Source organism: Ahaetulla prasina, chromosome 1 (genome assembly GCF_028640845.1).
Source record: "Ahaetulla prasina isolate Xishuangbanna chromosome 1, ASM2864084v1, whole genome shotgun sequence".
NCBI lineage: Eukaryota > Metazoa > Chordata > Lepidosauria > Squamata > Colubridae > Ahaetulla > Ahaetulla prasina.
Window position 1 is genome coordinate 225,326,595 of NC_080539.1, and position 19,768 is coordinate 225,346,362.

The window sequence follows — 19,768 nt, forward strand, 5'->3', positions numbered from 1 at the left end:
CTGGCAGCAGGCTGGCTCAGAAGACCTGCTAATTCAACTAATTCAAAGGACTGAAAAAAGAGGCATACAGAACAGCCACAGCTTTGGGAAAAAGAGCATTTTCATAGGAAAAAGACCTATGAATGGCGTTTCTGTGGAGATGAGTCAGAGGTGCTGTTACTGGAGCTCACTGAATTTTAGATGACAAATGATGAAAGAAAATGATGCGACACAAGAGCGGAGGAACTAAGATGCTATTTCTTCCATCCCTGACACTGCACGAAGCAGGCAGCACTTGCTAAAGCACAACTACATGTTAAGCTGCTATGATTTGTTGCTTGGCATGATGATAAAGAAGATAGTAACTTCTTGTTGTTTGTTCTTTTTCCTCTGAACAATCACTTGTCTTTTCCTACATAAATTGTTGATAATAGCTTGAAGGAGCTTGAGGATTAGTGGTACGCTAGGACAAAGCAATGACTAAATATTGTAAGAATTGCATTCTTTGAAGTTGAATTTCCTGCCTTCCTTGTCTGTCAACAGGTTCCAATTTTGGTGCTGGGCCATAGTCAACAGTTACAGAGGTGAAGATAAATGTTGAGGCAAGAAAACGGTAATTGTCATCCTTCATCTTTGATCGGTTCCCTACTTATCAAGAAGCATGGAACATAGCAAGCAACTTCTGCTCTGCATTCTTTGCCAATCTAAGAAAAACTGGCGATAAAGGAATGAGCATCTGGTACACATACCTACTCACTCATAACTGGATGAAGCCTGGGATAGCCATTGGGATAAACTAAAGTGTGAAATGAAATGTTTATTGGGTCAATGATCAGGAGTTTAAGAGTGGGTTTCATCATATGGAGAGAGATCCCTTGGTCATTTATCAACAAGTCTCTGAGAGGGAACGGGCAGCTAATTCAAAACAAAAGCTTTTAAATCCAGTAATTACCCTAATAAATGTTTCAGCCAATGAGCTCCCAGAAGCTCATCTAAGTGGTAGTGAAAGGGCACCTCATTTCAATGGCAACTGAACTGAAATCTCCAATGAAGTCAAAATTGCTTGAACCAAAGCTGTTAATGCTGAAGGGAAAAAATTATAGGTAGAACTAATTCTATAACAGGCAAGGATACCTTATCTGGCCCCCATTTCAAAAGTATATCTGCTTTTGAACTTGACATTTCAAAACACCTGCAAGCCAATATAAAGATCTGTAGTGTTGAGAACTTAAGGAATAAGGTTTCCTTGAGAAATTACCATACTGTTGTAAGATAAGAAAAGCCCACTTTTGAAATATCAAGGTAGCCCACTGGAAGAAATAAGTAAATTTTATTCCAAGATTTTATTTATTTATCAAATGTATGTATCCAGTCATCTCACCAAAGGCAACTGATAAAGCCCAGTAACCGGGATACGAGTTCTGAACTTTGGTGCTTGATAACTAACAAAGGTTATAGAATAAATTGAGTGGGTTTTTAGATTTTGGGGTGAAAAGTCTTCCCCAAAGTAGAGCTGAAATTGTGTGATTTAAATAATAGACTTCCATGCAAAATTGACATATTTGGCATTCATGGGCCTACTGAAACATTTTTGATAAAATATGAGAAGTGAATTTTGCTAATTAAGAGGGAAAAATAGGAACAAAATCCTCCAACAAACCATTGGGCAAAACCATTGGGCAAAACCAATCTCTTAGAGACATACATACTAGCTATTATTATATTCATTTTGATGGAAATACTTTGTCTTAATTTTGCAATGCTTGCATTAATAAAAACCATACACACATTGGTAATATGCTACAAAATAAATTATTACTTTGATCTGGACCAAATCAACTAGGTGAAGGCTTTGAATGAGTATTTAATCAAATACACATGATTATTTCGTTCATGTAAGTATATCTTTGGGCCTACATTTGCAGCACTTCTTTCATTACTGAAAAGAAAGAATATTAGCTTGAATTACAAAGACAAAGGGTTTAAAAGGGATGCATAAGTATTTACTCGTTAAGGTGATTATTATGAAACTATTATTTTACCTTAGACAACCTGTTGTGTTGCGCAGAACTAAAGAAGTCTGGAATTTAATTTTATGATCATCATCAAAGGAAGAATTATTCCATCCAGAATGAGGAACTATCACACTGTTTGTTAATGTTCCTAGAGCATCTCGGATGATTGTCATTTTTACTGCATCACACGAAGACAGGTTCCAGAGGACACCTTTGGAAAAAGGATATATCATAGGTGGTAACAGAAAAGATCAAAAGGCATATCAATTTCAACTATCATTTCAAAAGAACAAAGGACTGACAACAGTAAGCCCAGTACAATTTTAAAAAACAACAATGATCATAATGTTGGCAATTCTAATAGGAAAGTAACCATTGCCAGTGTCTAACACCAAAATATCCTTTTTTTCCTATGTGTTATTTTGGTCTGCCAACTTGGACCACTGAATGTATTACAAAGAAGGAGCTCTTACTAGGTCTATAAAACATGAAGTGTCATAGCTATTGGCAATTTTATAAATCAGGAAGAATTTAGAATGGCATGAGACTGCAGTGCAAATGGTGAATTGATCAACCTAAATCGCAATCCCACATCCATTTTCTCTGGAGTAAGCTCCACTGAATCCAATAAACAAATATAGCAAGGTTTTCCGATATATTTCTGTATATTCTAAGGAATGAAAGGCACCCACCATTTATAAAGGAAATACAGAGCTGGAGTGATTTAGGAAATATATAAGATTTTTGACTCAAAGTATTGTTAAAAATTGATTCAGTGTTATAATGGTTTAGTTATTTTTCCAAGAATCAGAATATAAAACAATCACTGTGATGGATTTATTGTAGATGAAATTACAAAAGCTATTTTTATAAATAATGAATAGAATGGAATTCCTTATCTTCATAAAGATTGGGGGCGGGGGGAGAAAGAAAAAAGAAAGAAATATTGCATGTATCAATTTGTAAATAAAGCCTGCACTTCTTTGTGCAGCTCTATAAATAATACTCCAATTCATAGCCCCAACGAAACATTTAGGACTTTTTCTCTTGAAAAAAAGTCAAATAAGTGTGATCATTATAAGTGTACTCAGTGAAGCTTGGCGTGGAGAAAATAAATGAGTCTTTCTTCGTCTTTCAAAATTCTGAATAGTGGGGTCATCCAAGGAAGCAAAATGTATGGGATTCAGAGCAGACAAGAAATACTTTTTAAAATACTGGCACAGTTAAAAATAGGTAATCATGCTGACATATCCTGATGACTTGTTTGCCTGAATGGCTTTAAAGGAGGCAAATTCATGGAAGATAAAAGCCCATTAATGGCTACAATCATAAGCCTGACCTAATGTGTAGCACTCATTGAGTCACTATAGTTTGTAAGAGAGTTGAAGTGGTTTCAGCACAGGTTTTTCGTTTACAATCTTCCTGAGCTAACATTTACTTCACTGTTCAAATTTAATGCTTGACAAATATTTACAAGAAGAGAATTTGAAATAACAATAATCTGTCTCACCAAATTGCAAAATATTTTTTGGGCCAAACATTTTTCAAAATGTATTTTTTCCCCTTAGATTGTTCTGTAAAGGTAAAATGATATTTCCAATATTTGGAACTTCTGAACAGCCTCTTAACAAATATTCTCTTAGATTTGGATACTGAAAAAGGAATGTATAATTCTAACACTTCTTATTGTATGGTTCTTTCTCCACTGTCAACAGATCCCAAGTCAGCGTTAGGGCAGAAAAATAGGATGCAGTCTATCAAATTGGCTGTCAGCTTTTCTTCCCAGAATCCTTTGTTTTATCTGTGACCAAACTTTGGAGAGATTTTCTGTATATGAATCACTAATACTCCCAACCAAATACGTCCTTTGTCATAATTCATCACTGTAGAATTGTTTTTATTTTATAATATTTATTAATTTTATGGGTATAATTATTCAACCATTTTTGACTTCTTGGTATAAACTGAAATGCCACAAACAAAATCTGAACTAAAAAAATCCATAAATATTGGCTTGACAGTGCTATTTAAAATAACTTTTCCATTTGAAATGGAGTAATTTGAAATGGGTAATATAGTCTTTCCAGAATTTGAAAAATTGGAAAAAATTTGAGAACGCAATTCATTTTGTTACTGTTTATCTCTTTCATTATAATTTCATTTCATATCATCCAATAAACCAGTAGGCATCATCTGTAAAGAAACGGGTAGTGAAGAGTTAATTTTTATAAAATATAGCAATACCACTTAGATTTATATACCGCTTCACAGTGCTTTACAGCCCTCCCTAAGCGGTTTACAGAGTCAGCGTATTGCCGCCAACAGTCTGGGTCCTCATTTTACCCAACCTCGGAAGGATGGAAGGCTGAGTCAACCTTCAGTCGGGGAGACTCGAACTGCCGAACTGCTGGCAGCCAGCAGAAGTAGCCTGCAAGTGCAGTACTGCATTCAAACCACTGCGCTACCATGGCTCATAATACAATTTCCATTCTTTTTTCAATTCAAATATGTTAGGCAACATGTTGTGTGAACATGTAAAATTTGTTTCTCTTCCCTCTTCCTTCCCTTGTATGTATTACATGTAGTCCTTGACTTATAAGAGTTTATTTAATGTCCAAAGTTACAATGGTACTAAAAAAGTGGCTTAAACTGTTTTTCACACTTGCAACCGTTTCACCATCCTCTTGGACACATTATCAAAACTCAGATGCTTGGCCACTGACTCAAAGTTATGACAGTTGCAGTGTCCTGGGGGTGTGTGTCATGTGATCACCTTTTGTGACCTTCTGACAAGCAAAGTCAGAAAACCATTTTCCAGGGGAAGCCAGATTCATTTAACAACCTTGTTATTAACTTAACAATTGCAGTGATTAATTTAACAACTGTGGCAAGAAAGATCGTAAAATGGGGCAAAATTAACTTAACAACTGTCTTGCTTAGTAACAAACATTTTGGGCTCAAGTCTGGTCTTAAGTCAAAGACTAGCTTTATAGTTATGGAAAATGCAAGTTTTACAGGCCCAGTAAAATGACATTTACGTAATAGTTATACATATAGTCCTTTCTTAAGGACAGCTGGCTTCCAACAAGCAGAGTCAACAGAGAAGCCAGCAATAAAATCGTAAGTCACAGTCACATCATCTTTAATGACTGCAGATGATTTGCTTAACAACCATAGGGAAAGTAAGGTCAGAAGTCTGTCATGGTCATGTGATGACTTACTTAATGACCATATTGCTTAGTGTCAGAATTGTCAGCCCCAATTGTGGTAGTTAAGCAAGGGCTATCTGTAATAGACAATTGGAGGAGAAAGTCTCTTTATTTACAAAGATTTGGGGGGCATTATTCAGCATACATGATGGGCTGCAAACAGGAATATGGTTAATTAAATTTGACATGGTTTAGTTGCAACTAATTACTGACATGCTTGCATTAATATCTCAGAGGAAATGGAAAGTGCTATTTTTCATACTCAGTGCTAAATATGACTGATGAGTAATGGCACCACAATAAACATTTGTCCAGGTGCCTCCTTATTCTTTTCTCGAGGCAACTACTGTATTTTTCAGACTATAAGATGCACTGGAATATAAGATGCACCAAGATTTTGAAGAGGAAAACAAGGGGGAAAAAGCCTTTGGCCTCCGTGAGTCAGGTTTTTGCATTCCCTGGTCCCCCAGGAGTACTTTGAAGGCCTCCCAAACCCTCTGCATGTCCCATTTTTATCAAAAACAGGATGCGCAGAGGGTTTGGGAGGCCTGCAGAGCTCCTGGGGAGGGTAAAAACAGGATGAGTGGGGGGTTTGGGAGGCCTGAACCCCCCATGCATTCCATTTTTGCCCTTCCCAGAAGCACTCTGCAAGCCTCCCAAATCTCTGTGCATCCCGTTTTTGCGAAAAACAGGCCCGTTTTTGGTGAAAATGGGACACGTGGGGCAGGGTTTCAGGAGGCCAAAAATTGCCATATTCGGTGTGTAAGACGCACCGACATTTCCACCCTCTTTTAGGGGGGAAAAGTGCGTCTTATACTCCAAAAAGTATGGTAATCTAACTTTGCACTGCAAATAAACTCATATTCTGCCGGACTGGAACGGGTTTAGATAGTTTCATCCAGGTACCGGGGAAGCTGTTGCGCCACCACACTCTCAACAACCTTCGCCACAAATGCTGGCGTCCCGGTATAGTCAGCTGGTTTCATCGCTGACTGCTGGAGCCGAGTCATTGTCCCCTATGGAGAGGGTCCGCAACTTGGGCGTTCTCCTGGATGCTCAGCTGTCATTAGAAGAACATATGACAGCCGTCGCCAGGGGAGCTTTTTATCAGCGCCTGATACGCCAGTTGCGCCCCTTCATAGACCGGGATGCCTTGTGCACGGTCACTCATGCCCTCGTCACTTTCCGCCTGGACTACTATAACGCTGTCTACATGGGGCTCCCCTTGAGGGGCACCCAGAGGCTCCAACTGGTCCAGAATGCGGCTGCACGGGTGATAGAGGGAGCTACTTGTGGTTCCCATATAACACCCCTCCTGCACAGGCTGCACTGGTTGCCGGTGGTCTTCCGGGTGCAATTCAAGGTGTTGGTAACCATCTTTAAAGCGCTCCATGGCACAGGACCGGGTTATTTACGGGACCGCCTGCTGCCACCGATAGCCTCCCATCAACCTGTGTGCTCCCACGAGAGGGTCTCCTCAGGGTGCCGTCAGCCAAACAATGTCGGCTGGCGATCCCCAGGGGGAGAGCCTTCTCTATGGGGGCATCCACCCTCTGGAATGAGCTTCCTCTGGGGTTACGATTACTCCCCAACCTCCGGACCTTCCGACGTGAGCTCAAGACTTTTTTATTCCACCGAGCAGGGTTGGCCTAAGATACTATTGTTTTAAGTGGGGTTTTATCATGGTTTTTTGAATAATTTTTAATAGGTACTAGCCAAATTGAATTATATTTTTATATTGTCTTTTAATTCTGTTTATAAATATTGTTTTATGTTGGCTGTAAACCGCCCTGAGTCCTTCGGGAGAAGGGCGGTATAGAAATTTAATATTTATTTTATTTTATTTTATTTTATTCGACCTTTATACCGCCCTTCTCCCGAAGGACTCAGGGCGGTGTACAGCCATTTAAAATATACAATATACACATTAAAAACAAGATTAAAACAAGACATATTATAGGGTGGCCGAAAATTTAAAACAATTAACAAACCTTAAAATATAAATATAAATAACCCCAATTAAAATTTAATAAAACTTTTAAGCCAGTCCCGCTTGAATAAATAGGTGCGTTTTCAGCTCATGGCGAAAAGTCCGAAGATCAGACACTTGACGTAAACCAGGGGGAAGTTCGTTCCAGAGCGTAAGAGCCCCAACAGAGAAGGCCCTGCCCCTGGGGGCCGCTAGCCGACATTGTTTGGCGGACGGCACCCTGAGAAGGCCCTCTCTGTGTGAGCGTACGGGTCAGTGGGAGGCATGAGGTAACAGCAGGCGGTCCCGTAAGTACTCGGGCCCTAAGCCATGGAGCGCTTTAAAGGTGGTAACCAAAATCTTAAAGCGCACCCGAAAGACCACAGGAAGCCAGTGCAGACTGCGCAGGAGTGGTGTTACATGGGAACAACGAGTGGCTCCTGTTACTACCCACGCAGCTGCATTCTGGACTAGCTGCAGCCTCCGGGTGCACTTCAAGGGCAGCCCCATGTAGAGAGCATTGCAATAATCCAAACGGGAAGTGACAAGAGCACGAGTGACCGTGCATAAGGCATCCCGGTCAAGGAAGGGGCGCAACTGGCGGACCAAGCGTACTTGGTAAAAGGCCCTCTTGGAGACGGCCTTATTAGTATTAATAAATACTAATACTAAATACTAATACTAATTCTAAAAAAAAAGATATAGGGAAAGGCACGTAGGAAATGTCTTAGGATCAGTTTGAATGTCATTACAAAATTTATCATTTTGAAACCAAATTTAAATATAAAGTGTAAAGAACACATTTAAATAAATATTCATGTATTCATAATTACAGCAATATTATGTATTCTTGCTTGCACTTGCAGGTGTAACACACTAGGAAATCCTGGTTTAATCTGAAATTTTGCTCTTCTCTTAATTTGCATGTGCAGAGTCAAACTCATGGTTTAAGTATAATGCCAAGTGCATACGATTCCCCCCACCCAATAGTACTGTTTTATTTTTAACACGAGCCTAACATTAAACTTAAATCAGGCTAGTCTGAGGTCAGCATCTATGATTATTAGTTGTGTCATTTTCCGGCTGCTGTGCCGAACTATTTTCCATCCAGCAGTGCAATTTATTGGAGGTTTGCATCTGACGTTTATGTGCAGGGCAAGCTGTTGTAGGCATTCGTGCAGAAAGAATAAGTTGTTCCTTAGTGGAGGTTTGCCTACATGCAAATTTCTGCCATTTGCGTGCTTATTGAAACGTACAATATCCATATGTGGCTCCATCAAAAGAGAATGTACATAGCTCAGGATTGAACTATGGAGTCCTTAGTGCTCTCTGAGCTTAGTTGTTTGCAGATGTTTTGTTACCTGACTAGATAACTTTATTAGGTAACAACATTAACAGTACTTTGAAAGCCTGAAAGTAAGATTCTTCCGCTATCAACTTTTAATAGCCTGAATTATTAGGGTGGGTCCTTTCTAAGTTTCATTCTCTGACTTTTAAGCCACTGGGGAATTTCTCCATTCTTGGCTGATTTTTCTCTAGGCTAGGGGTTCCCAATCCCCAGGTTGCGGTTTGCTACTGGGCCTTGAGCCCTTCGGAACTGAGCCGCAGAAGTAGTGGGTAAGTGCATGCGCTTGCATGCCAATTGCACAGAACCATCCCCTCTCCCCACCCCCGGGGGTGGTGGTCCACAAAGCCAGAAAGGTTGGGGAAATCTGCTCTACGCAGCATCTTTTCCTATCATCCATCACGATCTTTCCCGCATGCCAATATATTATCCAACTAAGTATCATCATTCATGAAAAACATGAATACTAGAGTTTGAGAGAATCATGGCAATATTAGAGTTAACGTGTTGTGCCTCATACTTATGGATATTACATTATTATGTAAAATATTATGCATACCTTCTGGCTGTGCAATGGAATATTCAGAATCTTTGGCATTATGCATGATCCATGACATGGATGGAAAATGCATTTTGGTCATAATTGGCATTCGTTATATACTAAATTGCCAGTGGGACTAGTTTAATAATATCATGCTATTTATGTACTCTTTTAATTTAATCAAATTATCATCTAAGTAGTTAGTGTAAGCAACAGTTCAATAATATCCTGAATGAAATGATAAAGAATATTTGTACAATATCCTGGGGGAAAAATAAGTACAGGTAGAACTTGACTTACGACTGTAATTGAATCCAGAATTATGATTATATGTTGTGTTGGTCACTAAACAGGTCACCATGCAAAAGTGCTAGATTTCATGACCTTTCTTGCGGCAGTTGTTAAATGATCCCAAGGTCATTAAATGAACACCATAATGTTTAAGCAAACCCGTTTAAGCCAATGGATGTTTGTTGTGTGAAATGGAAATAAAACCAGTTTCTGGCAAAAAATGTTGCAATCTGTGGTTACGTGACCTTAAGGCATTGCAAATGGCTGTAAAAGCAGGCCAATTCTCAAATGCCAAAAATGCAAACACATGACTGCAAGTGAGGAGAACTGAATGTCATAACTTTGAAATTGGGTCATAAATAGCTCTGGGAAGGTCCATTGTAACTTTGCAAGAGAAAGATTTCCTGCAGCACTATAGCCTTCAGTCGCAATATTGTTGTTCAGGGGAACAACAGTACTATCCATCTTTTTGTCTGACTACTGAGATATCTCAGATTTGGCAAAGAATGTCACTAGAATTCCAAATTCCTCTTTTTTCAAATTATTGAAGCTACCAAAAATAGCTGCTGTAATATTATTCTCTAGCATAAGCAATTATATTATGATTTTTGTTGCTGTCTTAGTTTTGGAATGGAGAAATGCAGGAAATAGTTGTCAACTCACTAGTGAATGACTGAGCAGTGATGGAACTATTTTCTAAGCAGATTGAAGGTTTCTGGTTAAGTAGGTTAGAAGCACCAGATTTAGAGAAGCACCAGATTTACTGAACTAAAGGTTGTCTACAGAGAAATGGCGACTAGATATGTTTCAAAGATATAGGGGAGCGAAGAGGAAAAAAGTCTCTCTCTCTCTCTTCTTTAATTTACTCCATGTATTGCAAATTTCCTTGTTCTTTACAACTTGCAAAAACTAACAACATTCCAGAAGTTCAGTTTGGCTAATGCTTAATGCATGTGTCACACCCTATAAAGCAGAGCGAAATGTGTGAATATTTTCTAACACTCTGAATAATTTTCTAAAACTGCAATCAAACACTCCTTCATGTGTGTCAGAAGTTAAGATTTCTGAATTTGAAAGGAATTATTTTTAAGTGAATAGTTACAGTGTATAGGAGCACAAACTACCCATAAGATACAAACTCCCTAGCTTGCCAGTGCTTGAATTTAAAATAAGATATGGAGGAAGTGAATCTGCCCATAGATTTTAGGTTCAGCTGGTGTCAATAAGTGTTACAACATTGTGTTCTCAAAGAATGTTTCCCAAATTAGGGGATCAGTCTTCCCTATTGACATTTGTAAATATCACCGGATTTCAGCTACCCAAGGATTAAACATATATTTAAACAAGCTTGTATAGGAGAACAGAATTTTTATCATGCAGAAAATACACAGCACATTTCTTAGTCTGAACACACAATGAAATCATATAGATATATTAAACATCTTACACTGTTTAAATAATTTCTAGAGAGAATATAGGCTTTTAGGTAATATTTTAAATTTTTACCTGAGTTATCAATACATTTTTATAGAAGAGACTATTTGTAGTTCAGGATTGAACTGTGGGGTCCTTGGTGCTCTCCGAGCTTGGTGGTTTTCTTATAGACATTTTATTAACGAAATAGATAACATCATCAATGCTGATGAGCATGACGTTATTTAATTTGGTAATGAAGTGTCTGCAAGAAAACCACCAAGCTCAGATAGCACCAAAGATCCCAAAACACAATCTTATGCATATCCAATCAGAGGTAAGGCTTACTCACATATAAGATATCATAAACTGTTTTGGATAGCACTTATACCCTCAGATCTTTTCAAAAGAACATGGTAGCCAGAACTGAGAGGGAAATGATAGGAGCTAATATGCAAAACATCTGGAGGAAACCAGGTCATCTAACTCTGGTATAAGTCTCAGTGAACCAAACAGACACGGCTTAGAACTGTGATAAAAAATTTTTTCCAAAATAAATGATAACTATTTCAAAGGAACACTTTTTCTTGCACATATATTCATTGCACCTGACTATACATCATTTATTTCCTATCTATTAAAAATTACCTGTGACAAGTTCTCTTACTTCTGCATCAATTGATTTTCTTAGCAACCGTAAAAGTGCAGCTATTCCACCAACATTTTTCATTGCTATTTTATTTTCATCTGTAGATTTCCCAAATACCAGGTTCCGCAGTGCCCCACAAGCATTCTTCTGAACTTCAAGAACTCTGTGGTCTAAAAGGTCAACCAAGTGCTTGATTCCTCCTAATCTGCACACCTATAAATTATATTGAATAAAGGATTCAGTGAATATGGGAAATTCTGGAAAAATACATTTTTCTCATACAAGTTGCATAGATCAAATTTACAATTTCTTGTATTTTTCGGACTATAAGACACTCTGAAGTATAAGACGCACCTAGCTTTTGAGGAGGAAAACAAGAGGAAAAAAATCTGCCTTTGCCTCCCAGCAATTTACCGCCTTGCAGCAATTTTTATTGGCTAAAAATCAATTTCTTTCCAGAGGGACTGTCCCCGCTAGTGTTGATTGACAATTTCCCCTACCCCTGGAAACAAGCGATAGACCACAAGCTGGGCTCTTATGGGCTCTCACCAGTATTCTTAATGTCCCTAGGCTTTGACCAAGCAAAGCAAGTAGTAATTGATGGACATGGAGTTCCAAGAAGAATTAAATAGGTTGCCTCTCCACAGTAGGGACAGAATCAAACATGGTGTGTGGGAATCAGCAAGATATCTAAATGATCTGATATTCCCAAAACAAAGAATAGCTTTCTTCAGAGCCAGATTTAATATTCTCCCCTCAGCACTTTTCCAAGATAGGTATAAGGGAACACCAATAACAGAACGGGTATGTATATGTGGTAAAGGAGAAGTCGAAGATATCTCTCATGTTTTATTGTACTGTGAGTTATATAGAGTCAATGTATATTCTCCCCTTATTAGAGAGATTGCCAGGGAGGGCAGATGACTTTTATATAGGCTTTCTCCTCCAGGACTCAAACCCGGCTACCAAGCATGCAATGGCAAAATTCTGTGTCACTGCAATGTCCGCAAGAAAAAAATTGGTTACAGAATTATAGCTGTCAACTTGTGCCAATTTTTGGAGATATCCATAACAATTTTTGGAAAAATATATTATTCACATTCGTATTGGCTCTCCACTCGTGTAAATTAGGGAGTGACCCTAACGGTTTGAGATCATGTATTTTCTTAATGGGGATGTTATTATCCAATATTGATGTTGTTGTTGTTGTTGTTAATATTATTATATAGTGTATGTCTATTGCTGGACGATGGCAATAATAAAATTATATTCTATTCTATTACTCCTTGCAGCAAACAGCAAATAGCCTGGTCAGCTTCAGCACAGCCTGATTTAGCACAAGCAGCTGATTGGTGGTTGCATCGATGTCCGGGAATACCGCCTATCAGCTGTTTCAGGCTGCAGGGATCGCCACTGCCCAATACTATCCATAGCTTCTGCCGCCTATCGCTGCCTCCGCGCGCCCCATTTTCGGCCTCCATGCATCCCAGTTTGGGTCTGTTCCAGGTGGCGGGGATCGCTGCTGCTGCTTATGCCTGCTGCCTGGAACAGGCCAAAAATGGGATGTGCCCAGACCAAAAATGGGGCATGTGGAGGCGGAAGCAGAGATGGACAGGAGGCCGATCCAACCGCCAATCAGGTGCTTCTGCTAAATCAGGCTATGCTGAAGCTGACCAGGCTGTTTGCTGCAAGGAGGTAACTTGCTGGGAGGCAGAGGCCGGCAGGTGGGGGCCAGCGGGTGTGTGGGGCTTAGACAACATTTGCTCTGTAAGATGCACAGACATTTCCACCCACTTTTTTTTGGGGGGGGGCATCTTGTACACTGAAAAATACGCTATTTAATAATTATTCACAATTAACAATGTGCTTCTTTTGTTATAATGGTTTGTCACACAGTCAGCCAGATGTTCAGACTGGATTTAGAATTTCTGTCTACCTATCAAAACTTTTCCAAGGACCTGGGATAGACAGATGTGGATGTTTGATGGTGTTACAGATATCATTGCAGGTTGTAAGCTGTTCTGAGTAAAGCCAACTGTTACAATCTACTAATGATGGATTTTATTAATGCCAATGGTTTTTAAGTGGTGCTCCATTCATTTTGGCATTGATATTATTATTAATAGTAATATATTAATTATCAAAACCTAAAAATAGGTCTCATTTTGTCAATGCTGCAGATGTAACTAATCTGAAGGAACTTTGATCAAAATGTTATGGGGAGACAAGGTAATCTGTGCTACTGATCTACAGGAATTGGCCAACTTAAAAAGAAAACAACATAGGAATGAAAATAATGTAGTACATTTTGTGTATGCCAAGATGACTTGTTTATCTCCTGCTGGAAAGCAAACACTGGAAATAATGTAGTTCAAATCATCTCTTTAATTCAGAGTGTTGCTTCAGTCTCAGGTGACCTCAAGATTAATGAGTAAATCCCATCTCTGTATAAATATATTTGCTATTTGAATCGCTAAGGATAAAATCTAAGAAAACATTTATACTTTTGTCCTAAAATTTGGAAATCTGCAAAAGTCTGCACTGGGTTTTTTAAAATTCCTTTATAAATAGAGAAAGCATGAAAAACAAAACTAGAAACACCTTTCAATTTATCTTGAAATTGGCTTAATAAGATTATCTTTATATATATACTTCCTTATATAAATAGTGCATTGGGAACAGGAGAGAAGTATCCAGAGAGATGGATTTCTTCAATGTTTAACAGGTGGCAAATAATACTGGAAAGCATACTTCCAGTAATTCAAAATTAAACACTATTCTCTGTACTATTATTTTCCCTTCCATTTCATATATTCATAAATTGCACTAAAAACTTCATAAATATTCATACATTTGTTTTAAAGAGCTACAGTGAGAGAGAAAATTGAGATTTTAAAAATCTCCCCATTAGCCTTATATGCAAATATTTAGAAAATGTTCCACTAAAGTCACTAGGATTGGCTTCTAAATATATGAGCAAAGTATTATAATGCTAATCAGGGAAATAGCTAATTATGCAATGGTTTAAAAGCATGGCTACATTTCCATTACAGAGTTTCTCAATTCATAGAGTTTACGGTGTCTAACCTGATGAGTATTTCAACGTTAAGCCATGTCTTCTAATAGTTATGAAATATTCTTCATTGACAGTTGATCAGTAAGACCTGTTCCATACCTCAGTTTTTATTTTATTATCTCCAAAGCACAGGTGCTGTAGGTAGGCTGCAGCGTTGGCCTGAACTGATGGGAACTGGTGCTGAAGCATGTGAATCACTTCTGGCAACTCTGGATCCCTCCATGCAAATTCTCTTCAGTAGGTAAGAAAATTCAAAGAAAGAGTAAATGTATTGTTACTTAATGAGATTTATTAATTAGCACCTAAGAAAGGTGGGTTTGGGGATGTGTGTCATGTAACATTTGTATCCAACAATAAGTTGAATATTTGGATATCAGTAACTTAACTTAACTAAATTAAATCAGAGGTGAAGAACTAAAAATGAAATTGAAGGAATCACTTAAGGATTTATTCTTATTATTCTAGTGCTAAGTGCATGTAACTGATTAAAGTATCATTTATACTTGCCTGGGATCTTTCTGGATGCTGTCTATAGATGGGGATCTTGTTGTTCCGTCATCAGCAGGGGCTGCATGTTGCATCCTGTTATAATTCGATTCAGACATCCGATAATGAAGTGACCTATAGGGTTCTGCGTAGGTAACTGTTGTGTTCAGCGCATAATTATTTCTTTGGTATGTAAGAGTGCTACGCTGACTAGATGATCTTTGTAGATTTCCAACACCTGGTATACCAAATAATTATGAGAATACTCCCCTGTACAATTAACAAACATACAGTATATATAGATACCGACATATATGCTTTGTCATTGTCTTCTTCTTAATTCCTTTTCAAAAATGTTAAAAATACCTTGGGAAACCTCAATATTGGTTTGTGAAGAATGGAAGCTAAGCAGAAGATAGCTGTGACCCTAAAATAAGTTGAACCTTCCTGTATCAGACTAATGCAGTCTTTCTCAACTTCAGCAACTTCAAGACTTATGGGATTCAAAACTTCCAGAATTCCCCTAGCCAGCATGCTGGGGGGCAGGGAGAGGAGGGATTCTGGGAGTTGAAGCCCACACATCTTAAAGCTGCTGAAGCTAAGAAACACTGGATTAATGGCTCCTAGGTTCATCATTATTTTCTCTGCTGAGCCAATCAAATGCTTATGAGTATTAAAGGTAATAAACTTATCCTAGTACTGCTCTCATTAAATATATTTGGAAATAAGCATTGTCAATACGCTAAGGTTTATTGCTAAATAAATATCAATAGTATTGTCCACAGAGTGGAGGAGGGTTTATTTGAGAAACAAATTCCACAATGCCTTTTCTCATATTGCTTGTCATAGAGCTACAATCCTCCAGAAGGTTTTTATCTGATTCAAAGGAGCGGAATAGTTGAGGTACTTTCTTCTGTGAACTTCCTTAAGGTAAGTCATTTTAGGATGCAAGGTACAGTGTTTATGCAAAAAAAATAAATTTCAAGTTTAATTTCAGTACTGATCGACTTTTTAATCTCTTACACTTTATCTTCCAAATGGGTTAGTCATAAAGGTGATAAATAGAGCTAAATCCAAATTTAGCCCTTCTTTGAAGTTAATCAACTGAAATTAATGGAATATAAATTAGCCATGACAAAAACTGGATTTGGTCTGCAATAAATAATGCATTTAGTTAATGACTTGTTTAGAACTAAAATAAATTTGGCCTACAGTAATACTTTCCTACATTTTCCTCCCTGCAAATTACAACATCTGCTCCAAATTTGCTTTGGTTTTTTTTAAAGCAAAATACTATTTTTTTTCACTAAGCATTCACACTAAACAGTGTTTTATACTATTTATCAAAACATAGGAATATTGTTTCAACCTCAATTGTTGCCTCTGAGCAAATTGTCTGTAAATCAGCCTACCTTATCCTATGTTTCTGGATGAAAGGTGGAATATAAATCTAACCACAACAATAAGAATATAATGTTGGTATAGATGTTTTAGGACAACAGAGAAATAACAACTTCAAACTTACCTGAGCCAGTTCGATATAATGCAGTTTGGGATCCTTGGGGTACATCACCTGTTCCATGGCTTGGACTGTGATACACTGGACTATAATAAGGTCTACCTTCATAAATGGGAGTGATATGTAAATCAGGAGATACATTAGAACGTAACTCCTGTCCAAGTTGACTATGTTGACTAGCATATGAACTCCTTAAGCCTACAAAAGAATAAAACATAAAAAAGTAATAAATGGCAATTACCATGTATGATGATTACCAAGAGTACTCTTCTTTCTCCCTCCAGGTTTTTGTCAATGCTCAGGGGGAAAAACAAAACCACAAGAAAAGTTCACAGCCCCCAAAGAGGAAATACCGAAGTAAGTAGGAAATAATTTAAGCTAAATAAATTCATATCCAGATTTGTAGACTTTTGGAATGAATTGGCATCCTGTTATTTACTGCCCTTTATTGCTCCTAAAAAATTCACTACTTACTAATTCACTTCTTTTTGAATGGACTACCCAATTTTCTTAATCAGTTTTTCCACATGATTTAGGAACTTATTTTTCTCTTTTGGTTTTCTTGTTTTCATTTGGATCTAAAGTTAAAAGCTCAGATTCTCTCCTGGTACTTTCTCTTATATGATTTTTCTGCTGGTTTAATCTTTATCCTCAAGTCCTCAATCTCACTGTTATCCAGATCTGTGTTCACTGTTCAAGTTGACAGGGAAATAAAATATGTGAAAATTGTTGTACTGTAGTGCTATTAAATAATATTTTGTTTATTACCTGGCATATTGCCTTAGGTTCGGAAAGCAATCCCTTCCTTAAATGATCACTCCAATATAAATCAAAAGTTGTCCTGTAGCCATATATGATGCAGTACAAATAAACTGGCCAAACTAGGAAGTGCATCACATTTACTTCATTTTCAATTCTCTGATTTGTGGATATTTGCTTTTTGTTCCTTTAAACCATTGAAGCTTTCTTCACATTCTGACTATGTCACCTTCACTGTGTCAGAAGGGTCCTTGAAAAATGTGCCCTTACACCTTGCAACCTTTCTTCTGAAGTGTTTGCCAGCAATATTTAACATTTAGGCAGTGTAAGAACCAGAACATCTCGGATTTTGGAGGACATTGCTGGTGCTGCTGTTATTATTGAAAAATAAGACTTTCTTCATGCCTCAGAAGTCTCCTGACCTTCCCCCTCCCCCCCCTAGTTTTGGTGGGGCTGCCTGGCCAAGCTTATTGACATATAATACCACCTGATGTAGTGTTTCAATAGATTGACTGAAATAAGAATAAAGTCAGTGAGAATTTGGAAACATATAGTAGATGTACATTTGGTATATAATGAACCATTCCCAACAAACTGTAAGTTATCATTTTTTAATTATTTTTTCCTAGATCCATATGGAATTGTACGATTGTGACTGTTAAACATTTAAATTTACAGTACATATGAGAGGCTGTATATATTTTACATCTGACAACACAATTCCATCCTTCAAAAGGATAAAAAAGCAGTCTTGCAACTTAAATATTTATTTGTTTATTTATTTATCTATCTATCATATTTGTACACACCCACACCCACACCTACACCCTCCCCATCTCAGCTAAGTTACTCTGGATGGTTTACAAATATGTGGTTTAAAAGATACTTGAAGATCATTTATCTTCTAAAGCCATTGTGAATGGTTGTGAAAGAGTTCTGAAATAAAATGCCATCAATATTAAGATGAAAGGCAACTTTTTTTTCCTATTATCTAAATGAAATAAAAATGCCCTAAGGACGTTTTTGGAAGTCTAAATGAGATTGATATAAATTTCATTTTAATCTTAAAATGAAATAGATAAAGCAGAGGTACTGAAAAAGGGAGAATGATCATGGAGGTTATTGCGCTTACTTTTAAAAATCAGATTGGTTTCTTGAAGTACAAGTAACCAACCAAGCCAGAGATACTGTCTGTTGGCTGTTAAGTAGTTTCTGTGAATTAGTCAGAGATTTTCCAAAATCAGTTAGTAAGTGCTTTCTATTAGAGAGGTTAATGACTGCAATGTATGGTAAGCTGGGCTAGCTTTGCTCTGTAGAAATAATTTAAATTATTTCTATTCTGATAATCAGAGTTGATAATTACTAACTTGGAAAGCTTTCAAAGGAGAAATTCATGGAAGGCAGACCCTTTGAGGCTTATTAGTTTGAACATTTAATATTACTTTTATGCTGGAGCAGCATGCCTCCAACTATCAGCAAGAGAGCATCATGGCTCCATCTGCCTGTGAGCACACTGGAAGCATGCGGTTGACCATTCCAAGAAATAAAATGCTCGATTAAGATGGGCTTTGGTCTGATTTAGCAAAGTCATTCTGATTTTCTTATATCAGACTTGTACTATGGGATTGCTCCACTAGAAAATGTAATTGATTATAATACCAACATATTTGTTTGTAGAACACCACTAATTATTACATACCACTTTTTCAGCATCTTTTCAGTTAAATTAGCACCTAAAAAACAACTGTCACTTCAAGAGTGGAAATATCCTTAACCAATACTGTATAGACAATAGTGCTAATTCTACATAAAAAGAAATCCTATTATAATATAAGTATTTTTATATTTTTAAATAATGTATTTGCTGGCTGTGTTTAACAACAAAATGGATGATCACTTTTTTCCCTTTTCCTTCTATCTCACTTCTTTTGCTAAGCTATAATCTGCTACAACAGAAAAATAGAAGGCCATATAAAGTCATCCTTTTAATAATTTGTAGATTTATTCTTTATGTTTCAAATTTATTAAAATAAAAATGCTTAATATATTACACACAGGGAATCAGAAAATACACATTGTAATGAATCAGAGAATGAATAAGAATTTTGAGAAATTCAAGTATATAAAACTTTATCCACAAACTATTATGGTAGGCCAATACATTTTTCTTCTGTGAAGAACACACACAAACCATGTGCAGGAAATATGAAACAAGGTAGGGCATGCTGTCACAGGCATTCATGTAGGAAGAAAAGTTGTTTTTTGGTGGAAGTATGTTTGCAGGCAAATTTTTCCTATTTGCTTGCTGTCTGTAGACGACACCTTCCCCATAATAAAAAAAGGCCAATTAGAGATCACCCACAGAACCATCAACAACATTCTTAAAGGAACCCAGTTTGCTAGAAAAGAAGAAAATAACAACTCGCTACCCTTCCTGGACATCCTGATCAGCAGAGACCACAATGGTAAACTAGAAAAGCGAAAGTCTACAGAAAAAAACATCCATAGTAACCAGCT

The 19,768-nt window shown here is 37.4% G+C and overlaps 1 protein-coding gene across 9 annotated transcripts in view; it reads right to left on the bottom strand.

Moving 5' to 3' along the window:
- The window catches only part of PKP4 (plakophilin 4), a 150,602-nt gene that overhangs the window by 24,351 nt on the left and 106,483 nt on the right, over positions 1-19,768 (bottom strand). For all 9 annotated transcript variants that reach the window (XM_058192235.1, XM_058192245.1, XM_058192282.1 and 6 more), the window contains 5 exons: positions 16,499-16,690; positions 14,995-15,211; positions 14,587-14,719; positions 11,411-11,624; positions 2,022-2,205 (listed from right to left, as the gene is read on the bottom strand). In XM_058192235.1, the coding sequence (XP_058048218.1) occupies positions 2,022-2,205; positions 11,411-11,624; positions 14,587-14,719; positions 14,995-15,211; positions 16,499-16,690 (940 nt within the window). The remainder of the gene's footprint in view (positions 1-2,021; positions 2,206-11,410; positions 11,625-14,586; positions 14,720-14,994; positions 15,212-16,498; positions 16,691-19,768) is intronic.